At 40.3% G+C, this 22,073-nt stretch overlaps 1 protein-coding gene across 1 annotated transcript in view; it reads left to right on the top strand.

The window, feature by feature from the left end:
* The window catches only part of UBAC2 (UBA domain containing 2), a 35,924-nt gene extending 16,008 nt beyond the window's left edge, over positions 1 to 19,916 (top strand). The window contains exons 6-7 of the mRNA XM_010178266.2: positions 15,626 to 15,748; positions 19,199 to 19,916. Coding sequence (XP_010176568.2) covers positions 15,626 to 15,748; positions 19,199 to 19,306 — 231 coding nt within the window. The 3' untranslated portion in view covers positions 19,307 to 19,916. The remainder of the gene's footprint in view (positions 1 to 15,625; positions 15,749 to 19,198) is intronic.
* The last annotated feature ends 2,157 nt before the right edge of the window (positions 19,917 to 22,073 follow it).

Genomic DNA, 22,073 nt, shown 5'->3' with positions numbered 1-22,073 from the left:
GATGCTTCCCTTTGCAAGTTGCTGTAGCACTTTGAAGTTACCTTCATGTTTGGCCTTTAACTTGAGTGCAACATTTAGTGAACTGATAGTGGTAATCTGTGAAACCAGTGCTTGGGAGGTGGTGGGATCAATGTATGAATGTTTCAGAGAGGCTTTTCACAAAAGATGTGTCGTGAAATCTCTTGAATAGCCTTTTTTTAATGCCTTACTCAGAGAATTTACTGGCCATCCACAAAATCACAAAAAGCACCATTCACAAATGTTGAGAAGTAATGATAAAAATAAAAAGCAGACTAATTTCAATCTCCGAATAATACTTTAAAAATTGAAAACCATTTTCTGGATTGCTGTACTTAGGCATTTCTTTTGCCTTTAGAGGCTTGGAAAGGTATAATTTGAAGACAGTGGAGTTGAACAGATCATGTTACAGATGGAATTTAGATGATAATTTTACCTGTGGGAGTGAAGCTGATAAAGAATACAGATCAGTTTCTTACGGAGTTGGTTTTTGTGAAACTGGAAATAATAAAACTGTGTAGTATTTGTCAGTTATCAAATATGGCTTTGAATTATATTCCAGGAGAATGTTGTGCAGATTTCTGGAGTCCCAACATGCTGTCTGTAGGTAATGTGCCATAGGTGAGATAAATTCACATTTTCTGTCCTGCTTTCTGTTTTGTTTGGTGAGGGAAGTGAACTTTTAACTTCCCTCTGTATGCTTTAGTGTAACAGTTGTTTAGCTGCCCCTTGAGAAAGTGCTCTGCTCATTCCTCCTGCTCCTCTACTCTCCAGTTCATCTGTTTGAGAAAAGAGACAATGCAGTTTCCCTGCGTATCAGTAGCACATGGAAGCAGAACAGAAGAATGTGATACGCAGTTTTAATGATGCTCCATTGTTCATACAATGTGTCAAACTCTGTTTTGGCTGTAACGAGTCCCCTTTCTTAAATAGAAGACACTTTTTGTAATAAGCTTATTCTTCAAGTTTTTACAAGAAGTTCTGAAGAATGTGAGCCTGATAAGTTATGTAACCCAACACAAAAAGAGCAAAAGTTAAAAAAATAAAAAGAAACAGGGAAAGAACCTGGGGAAAAAGCATTTCTTATAAACTGTTTTTACTGTACTTCCAAGATACTGTGATGTAAATAATGTTATCTTTTTTTTTTTTTTTTCCTGCTCTTCACTGCACTCTTTTATCCAAAGCAGTCACTTTGGCTGCTTTCTACAAAAAAAGCCCAAAACAAATAAACAAACAAACAAAACCCCAACCACCTCAGAATTTATTTACTGGCAGCTCTTTGAGCTTTACCTTTCCCAGTCTTTCTCTGGTTGAAATGGTCTGGTCTGGAGCAGCCTGAAGCACGGAGCTGTGTGTGTGAGTGCTGGGTTGCCAGGCACCCATAACTTCGAGGAGTAAGTTAAGTATGTGGTAGAATTTGAACATAAACCACCAACTTAATTACTTGATGTACCTCATTTTAGCCCTGAAATGATCAGTGGTGCTGTGTCTGAATATGTTGTTAGAAACTGAAAAAATTATCTTACGTTGCTAGTTTCTCAGAGGAGTGTGGTTACATGGTGACTGATTTTTGTCTTGGTTTCTAGTTGCTGTGGATACAGCCTTTAAACAGATGGTGGTGAGCATATTGAAAACTTTCTGTTCTTTTTTTTTTTTTTCATCCACGGATGATCCTGAGAAATGATGAACTTGTCACAAATGGAGAAATACTGAACATCACCTCCGTGCACCTTTTGAGGCAGTAGAATAAAATGTTTGCCATATGTATTCATTCCCTCAAAAAATACCAGCTTGCTATTTTGTTACTGCTTTTAAAACTTTAGTTTCTTGGTTTTTTTCTTTCGCACTCTTTTGTCTAACCTCTTTTCTAATTTAAGTAATTTATCCTATTTTTCTTTTTCCCCCATTAATCTGATCTCTTATTCCGCTCCATATCACTTTCATGTTTTCATTCCTCACTATGCCATTTTCCTCCCACATTTTCATCATCTTTTCCCCTTCATCTCTGTGGTTTCCCATACTTAATGTTTGCTTCTGTACAACACCCTTCTTTGCTTTGGTGGAAGTTCTCTCCCGTTGTGTCTCACCATCAGTAATTGTTTGCTGATGCATCGTGAAGCTCATAGGATTTTAGGGATAGATGCCTTTTACCTTTCTCTCATTCAGGCAGGATGTAGTTGAGGTCTTGGGGCACCATTTTATCCTTTTGATACTGTAATATCAATGAATATTTTGGTCTTCCTTTCCTGACTTTTCTATTTCTTGGTCTCTTTCATTTCCCAGTGTTTTTCTAAGGTTTATCTTTCTGTGACCCCAATGAAAGCCCTGGTGGGAAAAGGGAAGCAACTGGTACATCTGTGCACCAGTGTGGTAGCAGGGAGTCAACTTGACTTTCACTTCCTGTTGAGAAATTTGGCGGGAGGCTGGCAGATAACCAAATTGCAAATAGATAAGAGAAGAGTCCGTGCCTAGGTATTATTGGCAACACTGTTGTCACTAAAGATGGATATTTGGAAGGTGGTGGAAAGTTGCAGAAAAGGTGGTCAGCGCCTTCTGTTAGCAACTAAATTTCACTTCTCTGAGTGCTCATCCCTGTGCCCATTTGTGCTGGCTTTGGCTGGGATAGAGTTAATTTTCTTCACAGCAGCTGGTGTGGGGCTGTGTTTTGGATTTGTGCTGAAAACAGTGTTGATGACACAGGGATGTTTTAGCTGTTGCTGAGCAGGGCTTGCACAGAGTCAAGGCCTTTTCTGCCTCTCACACCACCCCACTAGCGAGGAGGCTGGGGGTGCACAAGGAGTTGGGAGGGGACACAGGTGGGACAGCTGACCCCAAATGACCCAAGGGATATTGCAGACCATACAACGTCATGCTCAGCATATACAGCTGGGGAAGAAGAAGGAAGGAGGGACATTTGGAGTGATGGCGTTTGTCTTCCCAAGTGACAGTTACGTGTGATGGAACCCTGCTGTCCTGGTGATGGCTGAACACCTGCCTGCCCATGGGAAGGAGTGAATGAATTCCTTGTTTTGATTGCTTGTGTGTGCAGCTTTTGCTTTACCTATTAAACTGTCTTTATCTCAACCCATGAGTTTTCTCACTTTTGCTCTTCTGATTCTCTCCCCCATCCCAACTGGAGGGAGTGGGCAAGCGGCTGTGTGGTGCTTAGTTGCCGACTCCGGTTAAACCACAACAGTCCTTTTTGGTTCCCAGTGTGGGGCTCGAAGGATTCAAGATAATGACAGATTTGATTGGAATATGCTAGATTGAATTTATAGCTGTTATTGCTGTTTAGCTATTAATTGTCAGTCTTCTGTGCTTCCTGTGGGGCTTGCTTGCCTTACTGTAAATTAGTCTTGTGCTTGTTAGTAGCTACTTTTTGCTTTCACCGCTTGCTGTACTGCTTATCATCTTACTCTGATGTGCCTGGGAACATTTAGAAAACAGCAATGGTCATACTCCTGGGCTGGCAGATGGCCTGGGCATCACTGCTGTTTCTGTGCTGCTGTACTGGACAGGCTGGAACTCCAGTGTGAACCTGAATCGAAGGGGCTGTGACCTGTGGATGAGTGTGTGTGGGAGCAGGACATCCTGAAGGGTGTGTGGCTGTGGATGAGCCCATGCCAGAGCAGTTACATCTCAAAGCATCTGTGGCCATGGTTATGTCTGTGCTGCAGCAGATACACCTCTTAAGGGTTTGTGGCCCAAGAATAAGTCCCATGCTGCAGCAGGTATACCTTGAAGCATCAGTGGCTGTCATGCTGGAGAACCTCAAAGCATGTGGCCATAGATAAGCCCATGACTTACAGTGTATGAACTTCAGTCCCTTCTTCTTGAAAAAAATGCTTTCTGTATCCACAGAGCATTTATTCCTTCATTCGTGCTGAGCATGTTAAAGACACCGTAGTGCCTACTTCTTGGTTTCTCTTAAGTGTCTTGGCTCAGAAAAAAGCTTCACCAGGTTGCTCCAGACTGTGTGATAGGCCTACAGCCATATAAGAAAATCTTCATTTCATTACCTCTTTTCTGCTCCATCCTCCACTTTAAGCTTATTTTGTCTTTTCCCTCCTGTCTTTTTTCTTTTATTCTGACTGCCGTTACTTTTCAGTGAGGCCAGACTCTCCTTTGATTCATATCACACGGCATCTCTATATGAGATTCTGCTTGCAAACACCAGACTTCTATAACAATGTGACTTCCTCCAATTGTTCATTCATTAGATGTCTGTCTCCTGGGACACTGGAGAGATGCTCTGTGAGTAGACACACTGAGTGTCTTTATTGTCATGGGGAGTCTCATATCCTGAGAAATGTGCAGGTTTCACATTTTGTCAACTAAGAGCTGTGAGGCTAGATTACTGATTTACCTTCTGGTTATATGTAAGCAGTAAACTCCTGACCTTGTAAAAAATAAATTAATGGAGTGAAGACTTCCCTGCCACAAGAATTCCTTCTCAGGTATGTTATCCTCATTCCCAACAGTAGAAAAAAATTCCTCAGTGAATATACTCCCAGACAGTCCGTTTCTGCCTTCTCAAAGAAGTTTAAGAACCAGACCTAAGCATATTCGTTAGCTCTCACACTGACACTGAGAGATGCCATTTTGGCAGTCTTCTTGAATAACTTAAGAAGGTTGAGTACCAACAAGTCCTTCAAACAGACATTTTGAACCCTGAAGATCTTCTGCAACCCTTATACATTGTTGGTCCATATGAACTCTTGCTTTCACGGCCAGGACTTTTGATGGAAGCAGCTTGTTCATATTGTTCCACAAGTCACAGAATCACAGAACAGTAGGGGTTGGAAGGGACCTCAGGAGATCATCTAGTCCAACCCCCCTGCCAAAGCAGGTTCCCTACAACAGATTGCACAGGAAAGCGTCCAGGTGGGTGTGAACATCTCCAGAGATGGAGACTCCACAGCCTCTCTGGGCAGCCTATTCCAGTGCTCCATCACCCTCACAGTAAAGAAGTTCTTCCTTAAGTTTGTGTGGAACTTGTGGTGTTCCAGTTTTTGCCCCTTGTCCTGTCACTGGGCACCACCAAAAAGAGCCCGGCCCCATCCATTTGGTCCCCACAATTCAGATATTTGTAGACATTGATAAGGTCCCCTCTCAGTCTTCTCTTCTCCAGGCTGAAGAGTCCCAGGTCTCTCAGCCTCTCCTCGTAAGGCAGATGCTCCAGGCCCCTCATCATCTTTGTGACCCTTTTGTACATATTGTTGTCAGGAAGGAATCTACTAGACTGCTTTACCTGAGTAAACAGGTGAGATTTTCAGCCAAGTGTTATGCAAAGTCTTTTTCTGTAATTAGTTTTCCATTCCAACTAGTCTGTGTATGTGACATGACTGAATGGAAACTGCCTGTAGCAACCTTGCAATAAACTTCAAAGACAATTATACATAGGGAATCAATAGGATAAAAAGTTATTTGAGCTCAGACTGACAAGATCTGTGTGTACAAGAGTTGACAGATTTTTCAAGAATTCTCTTGACCAGTAAGTGATTTATGGGTTTATTTCAGCCCATGAAGGAAGCATGTATGCTGCAGTGATACTCATTGTGGCTTAATTTAGACTCAGTATTCCTTCATTCTTCCCTTCCTCTGCATGTTGATATAGATGTGTGGACACACCCCAGGCCTTTTTTTGAAATGACAGACAGCTTCTAATTTTGTAGAGAAAACAGCATCTTCTCCTTCAGACCTCAGTGAGTCTATAACTCATCCTTTGCTTTTTGGCACTCTTCTGGCACTTTCAAATCTTGATTATTCTCTGTAATTGTTTGCTAATGTTTTCATTGTGTGGAGAATAAGCCTGTTTTTCTTTCAAAAGGGGAGCTTTACTCTTAAGAGTTTGTTGAGTATAAAAATGCATATACTGCTCATGTTGGCGTGTGTGAACTCTTTGGTTTTTTACTGTTCCATTTCAATAACATATTTGCAGCAGTTGATAGCCCACTGCTATTTAGATATTTGTTTTCTTTTTCTGAATAACTTATTTCATAGATTCTAGGTGTGAAATTAAAAAAGTTGAATTTCCAGGGTGCTGATCCAGGTAATGAACAGTTTATTACTATTTCCTCTACAGACTACCACTTTATTTTTCTGTCTTTTTAGTGGAAATTGGCAATTCCACAAGCTGACAGACAATAGTAGTACTACTAGAATAAGCTGAATGTGTCTCATTAACAGCCAGTTGTCACAGTGACAAGGCTCACTGTCTCTCAGTCCTACTCCCCGTTCACACATGGTACTATCATTTCTTTCTTGGCCTGCAATTAGGAAATTCTCTTTCTGTCTGACTGGGCTTTTGAGCTACAACCTTTGAATTTGGTTTTATACCTGTAATCAATTTCCCTAGAGAAGCAGTGGTTTGTACAGTGGTTGGACAACTTCCTAAAGCAAAATACTGTTTTATATCAAAGCAGATATTTTTTTGAGAAATAGAGTATGTTTATTCTCCTATATGATTGTTCTATATTCTCTTCCTCTGAGAATTTAACTTAAGACAGTTCCTCATAAGAAAGCTCCTGGAGTACAAATCTCCCCAAGTGTTTCCAGAGTATTTAATTCTCTGTTGCCTGATAAATGCATGTTTACAGAAGACAAGGGGTTTTTTTAGGTGTACCTGACCCTTCATTTCTTGCTTTGAACATGGGGCAGACAAGGCATCCAGTTTGGGTGCTGGTCAGTTGTTGGCTTCCAGGGCTGTTTCTGTTGTCCTTACAGTCTGCACTGACAGAGTCTTGATGGGAGGCCATATCTTCTTCCCAGTGTCATCTTCCATAGCATGTAGTAAACAAGAAGCATGTAGTTCAGATGGTAAGCAGTCCACCTGGTAAGAACTCTGATATTAGCACATAATAACTGCAGGCTGGTTTCACCGGTTGTTCCTTAATGCGCTATCTTAAGAGGCACAATAGCTACAGAAGTTTTGCCAAACACCCCTAAATGGGATGATAATCTATTTTTTCCCTACGTCATCATAGACTAGCCCTTTATATACTCAAGTATGTGTTTATGCTAGTATGTTGGAGAATTTGAGTTTGAGTTTTCTTTGTGCCCATTGTTTGTTATTTGTCAGCTTGTCAAATCAAAACAATTTTGGAACTCTGATTTCTCATTTTGTTTGGCCTCTACTCTTCTTTGAAAAGATCCGTGCACAGGACGTGAATGAAGGATTATCTGTCTAATCATCATGCTTTACCAACAGTCCACTGTCAGCAGTCAACATCCAAAGAGACATGTAGTAAGGATTAGAACTGTCTCTGTTTTGTGTAAAACAGTGCTAACATTATTTCCTCAAGTACAGACTCCACGTTCATGCTGGTGAACCTGCTTTCAGCATTTGGCAGACTGGACCACCCCCTCTGCCCCCGATTATCTCACTCAGCAAGTGTTGAATGCCCAATGTAAAAACAGCTCCAAATTATGTCATTCCTTTAAGATTCAGGTGGTGATTACGCTCAAAAGCCCATGCCTGTGATGTCACAGTGTCCAATGTAAAAACAGCTCCAAATTATGTCATTTCTTTAAAATTCAGGTGGTGATTACGCTCAAAAGCTTCAGCTTTCAGAAGACACTCACTTATCAAGATTAATTTTTAATAATGGGAACTTACTTTTCAATATATACTTGAGATTTCTGTGAGGAAAAAGTGACAAGCCCCACTGCCAATGGCATGACATTGATGCATGTTTTCAACTGATGTAGCCCTGCCCATGCCTGTGATGTCACAGTGCTGTTGAATGCCCAATGTAAAAACAGCTCCAAATTATGTCATTCCTTTAAGATTCAGGTGGTGATTACGCTCAAAAGCCCATGCCTGTGATGTCACAGTGTCAGCAAGTGAAGAACAAGATGAAGAGCAAGAATGAAGCTGGGAAGTTTGGAAAAGGAAGTGCTTTGAATAGGTGATTGAAGACCTGCCTCTGCTGTCTAGGGAAGATCCAAATTTATTAGTGCAAACAAAGTCTGACAATCATGATCCACTACTCCCTAGTGTTAGATGAATTAATAACATCAGTTCTCAAAAATCATAGAATAGAATCACCTGGTTGGAAAAGACCTCTGAGATCATCGAGTCCAACCGTACCTGTCCACTACTAAACCATATCTCCGAGCACTCCATCTAGCTGTCTTTTAAACACCTCCAGGGATGGTGACTCAACCACCTCCCTAGGCAGCCTATTCCAGTGCCTGATAACCCTTTCAGTGAAGAAGTCATTCATGCATGGGGAAGTCATTCTTGATGGTTGGCCTAAATTCTCTTGGCTTGAGTCTAGAATGCCATCTTTCAACTTCTGCTTGGTATAAAATATCTTCTTTCTTCTTGACATCACTTTCTGACTGAATTACTGCATCACAGCAGTACTGAAAAGTGAATGTTACCATGACGTGCAGTTTGGTACAGCATAGGTATTTGCCCTCACTGTAACAGGTTAAATGCAGAGTATTCTGACCCTCTCACTGTTCTGAACTAACCACCAGTTTTTGGGAACACCTATGCAGCTCTTCACTTACTGCCAGCCAGCCATGTGTCTGAGTCAAATAATGGCACCCCTTCCTGTCGTGTGTGACAAGCACTGGTCTACAAGGCCAAGTGCTTGGGCCTGCACACATAGGTGAGGAAGCATTCACAACTCTCTGCACCTCCCTTGAAGGCAGTAGCAGAAGCAGCCGTTCGCACCTCACCTCCAAGGAGCAGGTATGCCTGCCCATTGGCATTTCTGGCTTCTGCTACTGTAAAGGCATCATGCCTGTGCTGAAATCCCTTTCACTGTGGCTCACACAACTTCAGAGGGCAGATTAAGGTGTTCCTCCTATATTTCAAAGGAAATAGCTGCTCAGGCTTCAGAAAAGACCACATGTGGATTTCTGAACTTCTGTGATACATGAACTCCTCTGGGACAATGCAGGCATCAAAGTTCAGGATGCAGCAACTAAGAGTTGGAGACAGAGCCTCTTGGCTGAAGAAGCTTGCCTATAGGATAAATTTCCCAGAGGAAATTGGAATATCATATGAAGTTGCCGGAGTGCTTTCCATGGTGAAAAGTTCTTTCAGTCATTAAGAATTATGCTCAGAACACTAATACTCTTCCATTTCACAGAATCACACACAGAATCACAGAATGTTGGGGATTGGAAGGGACCTCGAAAGATCATCTAGTCCAACCCCCCTGCTGGAGCAGGAACCTAAATGAGATTACACAGGAAGGCGTCCAGGCGGGTCTTGAATGTCTCCAGAGCAGGAGACTCCACAGCCTCCCTGGGCAGCCTGTTCCAGTGCTCTGGCACCCTCACTGTAAAGAAGTTTCTTCTCAAGTTTAAGCGGAACCTCCTGTGCTCCAGCTTGCACCCATTGTCCCTTGTCCTACCATTGGTTGTCACAGAGAAGAGTCTGGCTCCATCCTTGTGACAAAAAAAATCAACAAACCAATGAAACAAAAAACAAACAAACAGTTTTGTCCTCACAGAAAGAGTCAGGATATACATTTGAATAAGTCAACTGGAAATTTCACCATTGTCATTGATCTTTCTTATGCAGTGTTCGGGGGCAGCAGATATCATTGTGTCATTCATGGTTATGCTTTTTCTTTGTTTCTATTATCAGTGTGGGTACTTTGGAGTCAATAATTTGTAGAAAAAATTATATCTGAAAAACAAATTAATGTTTCTTATTTCCAGTACATTTTTTGGAAATGCAGCTTTATATGAAAAAAGTAAGACAATATTTATGTCTGTACCAAGCGATGGCTCCTATGCAGAGTAACAAACTTTAAAAATATTACTTTAAAAGATGAAATGCAAAGCAATTTCCTTTTTTCTTTTTTTTTTTTTGTTTCACTGCGGTTGTTATGTTAAGAAAAGGTGAACAGGACAGATATCAGGAGGTGCTTCCTGTTTATGCAAACAGATGGCGAATTGACATTAACCATATACATGAGATAACATTATCAAAATATCTTAACCACATGCATCACTTTCAAGAGGACTTTTATAAAGAATTTTCTTCCATTTCTTTTGAAATTAATCTAATTGAAATATGTGCAGATGTGACAGTTACTTAACTGGATATTTGTTAATTGTCCATGGTACAACATTTTTAATTGCCAAGTTTTGCATAAGAAGTGCTTTTACAAGATGTGCCATGGCAGGTATGTATATGGGAAACAGGTAGAGCTGTTTTTCAAAATGACAGGAAGGAGATTACGTGAAAAGAAATGGCATAACTGGGGTTTTAGCAGGCTGCATAATCAGAGACACTTGCTGGCTCTAGATACCGCTTCCTCACTCTGTAGGAAAGGAGGATACTCCTCTCCTTGTAAACAGTATTGTCCCAGACACCATAAATAAAAAAATAAAAAAAAAACCCACCCTAAAACAAAAAAAGGCATCAAGGATGTGACCTCACAAGGGACAACTTCAGTACGTAAAACCCTGTCACCTATCCAAGAGTAAGTCATCAATATGGCATTTCCTTAAAACATTCTTTGTGATGAAGACTTGCTATTTTCCCATTCCCTTAATCCAGTCCGTTCTTAAATCTCATTCTGTGGTCAGCTAAACTTGTGACTGATTTGTTGTCTTCGTGTAACAGAATTTCCAATATTACCAGTGTTCTCCTAATCCACTTCTAGTAGGGATTTATCAGAGACCAACAAAGTGGTCTCCTTGGTATGTTTGTCTCCTATCAGGCAGTAACAAAGACTTTTCAGTTATCTGATTCACCCAGTTTTGGCACTGCTAAGCCAAAGGAAACTGAGTTTTTCTTTAGTTAAAAATTACAGTGTAGGACTAAGGAAGGGGGAAAGGCTTATAGGCCTTTCTTAGGTGTGTCCATCACCCTTCTAGTCAAATAATTAATGAAGCAGTCTGTTTGTCAAGTGTTTTTCCTGATGATGTGGAAGACTATGTTGCAGACAGAGGTAAGGGCCCAGTCATCAATTTGTACAAAGTATTTTTACAAATGATAGTCTGTAGACAGACTTTTTCAGTGCTTATCGCTCTTTAGTAGCACAGCAGTCAGGACTTCCAAAACAGAAATTCCGATTAATGCCATGAAAACAAGTATGACAGCTGGCAACGGAGACTAAAAGTTCTTCTTAGCATCCCGCTGCAGGGACTGGGACCAGTGCATGCAAGTTGATGGGAACCTTCTGCCTCTTGATTGCAGTGAGCTTGGTGCTGTTTTCACACCATAAGCAGAGAAGGTCTCCTCAAGCCTCACATCCTGCAGCACAAACAAAGCAATGGAGAAATTAAATATATATATTTAAAAAAAAAAACCCTTCTGCTATAGTAAATCTTGCAGCATTCACACAATTGGACATGGAAAACTTGGACTAAGAAAGCAGAGGTGAACAAGAAGTCCAACTTTTGTGTAGGTAACGTGACAAGTGGCTACTGTCCAGAGCACTGAATTGGGGCAGGAGTTGGTTTATGTCGTGTCCCCGAGTGCACCAGCAGGCTCTCTGTGCTGAGGGCCAGCTCTGGTACGGTACAGCTCTTCAGCCTTGGAGCAGACTTGTGGGAGAAAGAGCTGTGGTTAGAAATACCTGTGAGAAGCCTTGTCGGGGCCTCACCCACTTTGACTGGGAGTTGCTTTTAAGTTCAGGTCCTTGGCCTTGGTCCATGCTGAACTTCTTTGTGGATACACGTGTCAAGCCGTGTATCTCCCTCCCTGGGTCTTGACCCACTGACTTGACTTTTAGGTCAAGACTTGACAGGTCAAGACTTGACAGACTTACGCTGGGTCTTGACCCACTGACTTGACTTTTAGGCTTCATCTTACACCTGCCTCATGACTGTGGATTTGCCTGGCAGTCTGGACTTTTGGCCAACCATGGGTACTCTCACTGGACCTGTGGATCTCACTTGGATCCTGTGGAAACACAGCACATTTCAGTGAGGCCACTGCCTCTACTTGCCTTGTTGTCACCGTTGGCTCTCAGCTTGCCTTTCCTGTTGGAGCTGTACCTGCACTTGCTGCTGCCCAACACCTGAGATTCAGGACAAAGAAAAATGTCACCTGGGCTAATCTCAGTCCAAGATAGCCTGAGGTTGTCAGTTCTTAAAACTGGTGCTGGACACAAGAGGTTTAATGCATCCTCCTTGCCTAGTCCTCAGTGATATTAAGTCCCAGCCCCCAAACCATTTAGTATTAAACTTAATTCTTTTTATAACAAACCAGAATCACAGAACTGCCTGGATTTCATTTAATGGATTAGACTGACAAACACTTGTCACTGAATGTACTTTGCAGGAAAGGAGCTTACATATTGGACCCTTGATCATCCTCACTGCTAATTATTGACTCCTCTTCTGCCTCTGTTTTGGACCACTCCAGAGAGTTGTTATCTGAGACAAGGCTCCCATGGAGGCTAAGGAGATGGGTATGAGCTCATCTGTGCTGTTGGGTACTGGTGCCAGAGTTCAAATATATTACAAAATGCATAAATATTGTTTGCTGATTCCCCAGTAGGGACTCTTATATGGTTTAGAAGTATCACTTAAATAAATTCATCAGATTGGTTATCTTAATGTGAAATCTTCCTGACTTCTCGCAGAGTAAGTGTGTTAGCACAGTCAAAAACTGCTGTAATACAGAAATCATCATAAAATTGTGAAGGGGAGGTCTGCAAAATTATTTCTGTGGGGCAAGGTGGAGTATTGGTATGGAAATCTCCTTCTGCACATTTTTTTTAACTGGAATTTGTGATGTTTACTTTATTTAAAACATTTTTTACTGTTGCTTTAGGTCAAACTAAAATTCACAGATCTTCATGTATTTCTGCTGTGATAGTTAAAGTTGTCTGAGAGTCTTTACAGAGTCCCCATCCACTCTGGAAATCCATGGCCTTGATCTCTGTCTTCTGTGGATCTGAGACATTAGCTGCACTTCCTAATTTTTCCTTACCTTGACTCTGTGGGATTGGCCCCAGTCCCGTAGTTCCATCTGCAGTTCCCTGAATCTCTGCTCCTTTGAGCCTGACTTTGTGCATATCCATCATGTAATTAGAGGCAAATCTATGAGGGGAAACAATTTTCTTGCAGTTAAGGATCAAGAAGCATGATGTGCCTGGTTTTGGTGCATTTTGTAAAGTAATACACAGATGAGAAGTGTTGGTATTAATTTTAAACATCGGCGTTCACATACCATTAAGTGTTTCAGTCTTTAATACCTGTTGTTGTATGTTACATTTTCTTACCTTGTTAATATAGTTAAGAGCTGATGGGTTATGTTTGTTACACTTTTTAAAGATAATTGAAATATTCTGAGAGCAACTGAATATTTTCACAACTATTTTGATCTAATTTGTCTGGTCTGTTACTTCTTGGAAAGGGTTAGTAGTCTTCACATGGAACTCTTACATAAGTCTATATCTATAGTTTATCAAGATATCTGCTGTAAACCTTCGAAACTTAATAGTTAACTAATGAATTCTGTATGCATTAATTGAAAATGCATTGTAAGTTTAGGGTAAGGAGGTAGACAAGTCTCTTTGTAGTGTTATGTGACAGCGCACAGGATAGAGAAGATGCAGAACCAAACTGGAATAGGCAGCTCGGTAGTAAAGCTGAGGGCACAGCTGGAAAGGTACATTTATTTGTCTTCAGAGACACTGGAATGCTGATAAATTAATTCATTTATTTTAGATTATATATTTCATACACATTATTCTGTATGACATCTGACAAAGAAATGTGTCGTAGTCCTGTTATCATTTTTTAATTCACTGATTTAATGTGAATGACCCTTGGCAGCATTATTTTCCCCCCTCAGGTCTTTTCAAAAGAATAAAAACATGATTCTATGATTAGTGCAGCGTTCTTGCTGAACTATGCAACTTAGTAGATTTACGGAAAGTCAAAGTTAATGACTTAAAACTCAACATAATTCTGAGTTGGGGGTAATTATAGATGGGGAAGTACAGGACATGTGATTTTCCAAGATGACGGAGTAGCGCAGTGGTGTCAGTAGAAGGTCTGAGATCCCTCACTGGGTTTAAACTACAAACCAATTCTCCTTTTCACTACGCTACACTGTTCAGCTAATGCAAGGCTTACACAGAATCCTTTGGTTAAAACCTCGTGACTTTTAAGCAAGTGTTGTGTACAGTACGCAAAATAGAAGTGTAGATAAGGAATACTTTTTTAAATTCAAAACCACGAACAGTGGAAACTACATCTTGAAAACGGGTTATGACTCCTAGCTATTGCACATCTTCACAGGGAAAAATGCGCAATGGCTAAGGGACTGGAGCCCTTCACAAGCTGGAGTTTGGAATCCCATGACTCCCCAGATGCTTTTTTAAGTGTGCTATTGCACTGCCCCCTGTGGTGTCTGGGCTGGTTGGGTCTCCTCTGGAGAGAAAGAAAACAAAGGAAACGGCAGGAAAACCAAATAAATGAAGGGTTGGGGTTTTTTTGTCTAGGAGCAGGTTTAGCTGCTGATGATCTGATTGAGCAGAGAACATTTAATGCTCTAGGGGTGCACAAAGGCAGGAAGAGCCCTTGCTGAGAGAGAAAATAAAAACCTCTTAAGAGGAAGGTCTTCTGAGAAACAACAGTATAGAACTAAAATAGAGCAACTAGAGGAAGGAAGTCCATGTCCTATATATGCAGACAGGGAGGGGGATCTTCTCCATAGTAACAGAGGGAACAGGGGAGGAGGAAAAGGACAACACAAACTGCAAAAGATGTTTGAACAAATAGTAGAGAAAAGAGAGATTTGGGGTTTGCTCCTCTATCCCGTTTGCAGGGCCTGTGTTTTGGTGTGATACAAAATCCCTTAAAAAAATGTTTGTTTAAGCTGATAAAATGAAGATAGATTATTTCTGAACAATTGTAAAGCTTGTACATTAGTATTTGTGCTTATTACTACAAGACGTAAAGCTCACTTGTTAAAAGAAAGTTTCAGTTCTGTGATTTACACCATACGTACATTGCTGTTGTGTATTTGTATTATTACTATGTAGTTACAAAATGTTTTGGCACTGGAATACGGCAATACAACGGTATTTAATACTTGAAAGTTAAGTGAGGTGGTTTGTGCATCACAACAGTCACGCTGGTGTCACAGAAGTAATCACTCACACGGAAATCACAGGTATCCTGAAGGTTGGGCTTGTTCTAAGTTTCCTGATGTGGTTTTGCTGATGCACTGAGAATCCATTTTCACTTTCCCCCCCAACTTATTTCTTGCCCCCTTTTTCCCTGGTTAACTCCAGCAGCAGTCTTGCAAAGCACTTGCAGGACGCACTGTTGGGTCTCTTGCCAGGCAGATCCCTGGTGGCAAAGAGAGCAGGGCCTTCAGCCTCAGAAATCTAGCACTGTGGTAGACAAAATCTTTCACAATGGATGTGAAACATCCTTTCCTCCTTCTGTTAGCACTCTCCTTAATTTACAGGGATTCCTTCTAGTAGCTACTAAAGCAGTAATCGGTCCCAATTTTGACTTCGTAAGACGCTGCAGCAGTTTGTGTTGTTTAAAATAAAAGTATTTTACTCAAACTTTTGCCTTTCCTATTATGTGGGATGGATGATCTTTTTGTTTAAAAATATCTACAGTACTTCTTGCAAAGACTGACAGCAGCGTCTGCTTTCAGGGTGGGATGATTAACTGGAATAGACTGTTTCCTCCCTTACGTCATAGACATAATGCGAATTATCAAGATCATCGCCCGCCTGAACAAGACACACCTCCACCTACTGAGGTTTCTGAAGAGCAGGTAAAAATTTTTCTATTTTAAAATGGCATTAAAAACGATTAGGAATTACCTCTACTAATTTTTTATCATCTGTTGACACAGTTTCTTAAACATTCTCTATAGCAGCGCAAATTAGAATATCAGATAATGGTCACAAGTACAGAGACAGCAAATTGTCATTACCATCCAAAGCAGACTGACAGATCAACTTGGGAGTTTCTGCTTTTATGTGTAACTCTTTTGTATTGAACAATGAGACAGCTTCACTAGTGGAGGCTATTCAAATTTGATAAAATAAGTTTCAAAGAAGAAAAAAGACAAATAGATTTCATTATTTGTCTTGTAGAGACGCAGCCTTTCCTTCACTAAGGTCTCAAGCTTAAGTTTGCGATTCACTCATGTAGTTTTTTGGAAATGAGAATGCTATGCCAGCTGTGGACTGCAGCAGGCACTTGGTCTAAAACTTGGAATTTTCCCTCAATAACGTGTTTGACTGATTTCACATGCTGATGCCACAGGGAAGTTTGTGTCTTTTCTGTCAAGTATCGATTTAGAGTTATTGTATAGATTTAGACGTTTAGACTGTTGTTGATAGTTTTATTCTGAGAAGAGAGGATGATTTACTAGGAAATTAAGTATTTAATAATAGTCTTGTTTCTATATTCAGGATTTATTGCGAGCAGTCAGGTTCTCCAGCTTGTAGCCCTATCTGCAGTTAGCTGCACTGTCCATTTTATAGTCTAAGGTCTCAGCTTCCCTTGAACATGAGTAGGTTTCAAGGGCGAGTTTTTCTTTCCTGTTTTTCTTTCCCTTTTTCCTTTTTTTTTTAGGGAGATAAATCAACATTTGCTAGCAGCATGCTGTCATTTCTAGTTAGTTTAAAATACTGTCCCAAACAGAAATCTTTGCTGTGATCTGATTTGTAGTTTTGATTCAATATTAGATTATATTCAAAATATTCAAAATTTTAACGGCAGTGGTGGTTTTGACTGCAAACCTGCTGGGCTACATCCAAAAAGGAAGAAAAACCAACAACAACAACCAACAACAAACAAACAAAAAAGAAAAACCCCATGCCAAAGAACACCTTCTCAGACAAAACCTAGAAACTTAGTTTTGGCTGTCCTGAGAGCCTACTCAGTGCCCAGTATGGGGTGAACCAAAAGATTTCCTTGCTGGGTTGGTTTCTTTATTTCTTATTGCCAAATTCTGCTTATGGGAACTTTCATTGTTGGGCTGGAACTAATTAAATAGTTATTAGTCTTACTTAGGGTGGATTCTTCCCCAAAGCCTTAAGGCCCAGATTTATGAAAGCAATATACACTTACATTTTTCTCATGCATTGAAGTTGTAGAGCTCACCTGATTGCTGTCATTTGTGATGCCATCTAGTTACCCTGGGGGAAAAAAAAAAAAAAAAAGAGTAATCTAAGCACCTTTGATTTCTCAGGACTATACTAATAACTGCACAAATTATCTTAGAATGGCAGAAATGCAGAGTTTTCTTCCACTCTTCAGATTAAAATTTGCAAGCATTTGCAGTGCTTTTGGTACAAAAATCTCTGCATTTCTTGTGGGTGTTTTAGCACCTTAAATTACTGTTACCAGTTTACATCTCTGTTTCCTGGAGCTGGATTCATTTCTTGTGATTAAAATATACTCAGATTAAAAGAGCTTTTTGTTGTTACCATCTGTTCCTGGTGACACTCGCTGGATATTTTTGTAAATATGAACATTGCAATTCCATCCACCACTTCTTCAGGTTAGAATTCATGGCAACTGTGGTTAAAACCTTTCTTCTGATATGTATTTCTGTGGGTTAGCTTTTATTCCACTGCCTGCCCTTTTTCTCATAAAAACATGATCTTAGATGAAAATCAGACAGAGGAAACTTTAGAAAGTTGCAGGTTATGAAATCCAGTTTGAAGTTACACTGTTGTTGCAGAGGTACTGAAAGTAACAGTTCATTTCTCTCTCTACAAGAAGGTGAGAAACTGACATTTGGCTTTAAGGGGGGGGAAAGGCACAAAAATGGTTGGCACCATATTTCATACTGTGACAGCCAAGGTAGCCATTTTCAAACGTTTTGTAATGGTGTATTTAATTGAAGAGAACGAGGACCTCCCCCTCTAGGCGTGCTTGGCAGTAGTGTATTTCTCAGTAAGCTGCCAAAGCGGAGAAGATGAAAAATGCTGAAAGTTCTGGAGGTGTCTTAGAGGAAGGGGACGTTGCTTTTAATGGCACCTTTCTTTTAAAAGGTCTTCAAAGTGCTTTCAGTAGTAGTGCACGTTGGTCTTGCACCCTGGGAAGAGTCCTCCTGAGATGTCAACAGCCTCTGCTGTGTTCCTGCTCAGCTTCATTCTGCTGCTGCTACAGGCTCCCTACAAGCAGAGCAGGAGCAGCAGCAGCTCCCAGACAGCTCCTGTAGCCCAGGACTTTCCAGGTTCAGGAACTGTGGTGTCTGGTCACAGCCCATGTGGAACAGGATGGAGAATGCTTTGGGCTGCTAGTGGCCACAGTTAATTTTATGTGCAGCTCCCTGCCTTCCCTCTGCCCTTCCTCCTCCCTCTCTAGAAGATGAAATATAAAAGTGAATGAGTTATTTTGTGACTTTCACTCATACCTAACTGAGAATTGTAAATTTTAAATATTCTTAAGATTGGAATTTAACCATAAATTTAATTTTATTATACGTACATTGCTTTTTACATGTGGTAATTTGAATACCTGCTAGCACAGAGTAAAAAGGTTAGGTGTTGAGTACATGATATTATAAAGAGGGACAGTCAAATGGTTAATGATTACCAAAATCACTGTCTTAACGTGCCCTTTTCTGGGTAATTTTTTCAGGTCACTGACTTAGGCTGTTTTGAGAATATTTAGAATCTTTCCAAGAATTTTACTGTGAACTCATTTAAGTATTGTACTGCCTCTGATTTAGGGCTAACTTTCAGGGTTTGGTGAATGGTTTTGTGTTTTTAATGCCCCCTGGAGAAGTAGGTCTTTTCAGGGAAAGCAGAGCTAAGGATGTCTGGACAGGTTTTCGCATCTGCTATAAAATTCCAGATTCTGGTCAGTGTTGGGTTCTTGAGGTCCTATTCTTGTCATGAGCAGCAAGCCCCAATGTCAGACTGTCATTTTCATGTGTGGTGCCATACTTTCTGTTTTACCCTTCTTTCAAAACTGGACCCAGCTAGGAAAATGCAGGTGTGGCATATTTAGCAAATGGTTGGTTTGGAATGAAGTGTCAGATAGCAGTGCAGTCACCTCTGTGGCAATGTTTTCAAGCATGCTGTCCCAGATGTGTCTTCGTGGCAGTGCGTAGCTGTGCTTGCTTGCTCCCTGGAAAGGTAAGCTTTTGAACAGCCTGGTCAGTGGAAAAGTGATCTCTGACACTGTTAACATGACTAACACACACACGGTGTGAATAGAACTCTGGTTTTAAAGTGGTGTTATGTTCTTTCTTTACCAGGTTGCACGACTTATGGAAATGGGATTTTCCAGGGGAGATGCTCTAGAAGCTCTGAGGGCTTCAAACAATGACTTAAATGTAGCCACTAATTTTCTACTGCAGCACTGATGGTTTTCTGTGTGAAGGAACTTCCCTTGATGGGTTTGTACACGTCTGAAAGAGGATCAAAGCCACCTGCTGGACAGACTCATGAAGGTCATGCCCCCAAGAGCGTCAGAAAGGAGAAACTGGCTCCGCGTGACTGGTGATTCAAAGTGATGTTAATGAATGATGTGAACTGTTCCCAAGCCTTCAGATCACTCGGTGGTTTCTAGTCTGGTTATCCTTTTCAAAGTAACTTTAGTTTCTACTTATTACTGGATATCACCTAAATTTATTTTTAAAATAAAGTACAATTTTTTCTTTAAATCCTTGTTAGACATGTTAGACAGACTTAATGACTAGGAAAAGGAGCTCCAACAACCACAATGACTAGATTTACCTATCAAGAAAATGCATATTTTCTTCACTTACCAGTCTAATTTCTCTAGCTTACATGTTATTTTACAGTACTTGATTTTTTTATTACAGTAATAAGAGGTTTGAAGATCACTTCATTTTCAGCTCAGTAAAGGGTTATGGGACTACTATGTCCTTCTTCAGAAAGTTTTATTAATGCCTGTAATGTTTTCTCTCTTGAATTCCTTTTTGAATAAAAGTTGTCATTCAGCACATCATACACAGATAGGATGAGATTCATGGGCGCATTGCAAGCTGTGCTAAGTGACCACTGAGTAAATTGCTATTCAGATATAGGTCATGAAAATACTCACTGGAAGCAATAAAGGTGAATCAAATGATACGATAAGATCAGAACTGAAATGATTTTAATGACTTCCATGTCTAATTCAGACGGACTTCTGTGACGATGGATGTATGCTCAGTATCCTGTGTGCTGGTTTCCTTTTCTGACCTGCCTACATACTGTCTTAAAAGAAAATTATAAAGAGCTAACTTTATATATATATATTTCTAGTTTTCTACTGTCAAAAATGTGGATGACCCTGCATTTGCTGAATCTTCACTGTCTGAAGCAACTTACGGTTGATCATAGGCTGGAATATTAACCTTAAGGGTGATTCAGGCTAACACAGGAGGTAACAGTATGCTAATGCCAAGGTAGTACAATATTGGGTTTGAAGTTTAGATTGATAAATAAACTTACTTGGCTTGATTCTCAGAAATTCTCAATATTAGCACCTTAGGTGTTTCAGGAGGTGTGGTGGAAAGAGGTGGACATCTCTATAAAACCAAGCTGAAGTAGTCCGAGATTCCAAGCTGTGATTCCATGAAACCAATGTACTCATGTATCTCAAGCTTTTAATGTCTGTTTCTGTGCGTACTTTTGTTTGTACAGTGTGTGTATGTATGTGTCTATTTATATACACACAGGCATATTTAATGCTACATACATTAAGAATAAGATAGAGGTCATTAGAAGCATAACAAAGGCAATAGCAGGTGCAAAGTGGAGGAGGTGAAAGAATACAGGAGAGAGAAGGATGTTTTGAACATCCTGATGAACATGTGTGTACCAAAGTACAGACCCATGCAGTCTCAATTGGCCTGGAAAACATACTGGGAAATTACAGTACAAGATATAGGGAGAGGGAAGTACCTTTTTTTTTTTTAATTGAGTGATAAAACTGAAGAAAGTCCTTCAGGCATACAAGTCCTTATCCAGAAATGACACCAGATTTGTGGAGCTCTTGGCACGTGACATAATTTTTAATAAAGTCAGTGTCCTGTTTGTATTTTTTAGTATTTTCCAGGGGGTAAAATAAGGGGGTTTTGGGATGACTGTGGGTTTTCCTGGGCTTTGATCAACCTCCTTCAGGGTTTGGCTTGCTGCTGTGATCACATTATTTAGGCAGGATCTGCTTTTTAATTGAAAGGTTTTGTTTGTGTGGAGCTGAGTGGCTGTCAGTGTGTGTAGGCTGAGGACGTTTCTAAACCCAGAGAACTCTGGAAACCTGCTGTCTTAGAAAGGAAAGGGCAAATGTAAGAAAAAAAAAAAAGCCCTACAATAATTTGTATGTGGTAAACTAGTTAAATGTTTTGAAACAAGTACAGGTTTTAGTTTTTAAACATATAGATCCTTCCTTCATAAATAATTTATAAAAAGTAGGAATAAAGGCTAGTGAATTACTTCAGAAGTCAAATACTGTCTGTGGGAAATAAAGGTCCACCTAGCCCAGGCTAAATTAAGTATGGCCTGTGCCCTTTCAGAGAATGCTCTGCTCTAAGGACAAACACAGTGTTCATTCCTTGGAATTTTAAAACATGTTGAGTGGCACCCGAGACATGTAAGTGGATGTTCTCCAAGTCTAAATCCTTTCTTAGTATTATCTGTGCAAGGGGTATCCAAATGTCACGGTTGTTTGGAAAACCCCATTTTGCTGGGCATTTTGCAAAACATGGTCAAATGTAAAAGGTAAAATTCAGGTCCTGGTGATGTCAGTTGAAAATTCCCCTTGACATCTTGGGCTCAAAATACTTCCAGGGTTGTGATTTCCAATTAAAAAAAAAAAAGTGGTAAAAGGAGGGGTCTTGTACACTGTTGAACATAGTTCCTGTTTCGTACAAGAACCATAGAAGAAAGATTCACACATTAGAGCTGGAAAACAGCTCAGTTTCCACTTGATGGTTGAACTTTGATGGACCATTTCTGGGAATGCGAGGAGCAGGTTCTTCACAGCCCTACGCAGTGTTTGTCCAGTATGGTTTTGAATATCTCTTTGCATAGTTTCTCTTTTGTGTGTGACCCAATGATATTTTTAGGCAGCGAGAGAATGCAGAATACTTTTCTATGGAGAGAATTTTAAGTCCCTAGGAA

This window comes from Antrostomus carolinensis, unplaced genomic scaffold, assembly GCF_000700745.2.
Source record: "Antrostomus carolinensis isolate BGI_N321 unplaced genomic scaffold, ASM70074v2 scaffold12241, whole genome shotgun sequence".
Taxonomy (NCBI): domain Eukaryota; kingdom Metazoa; phylum Chordata; class Aves; order Caprimulgiformes; family Caprimulgidae; genus Antrostomus; species Antrostomus carolinensis.
This window is presented reverse-complemented; position numbering and strand designations above follow the sequence as displayed.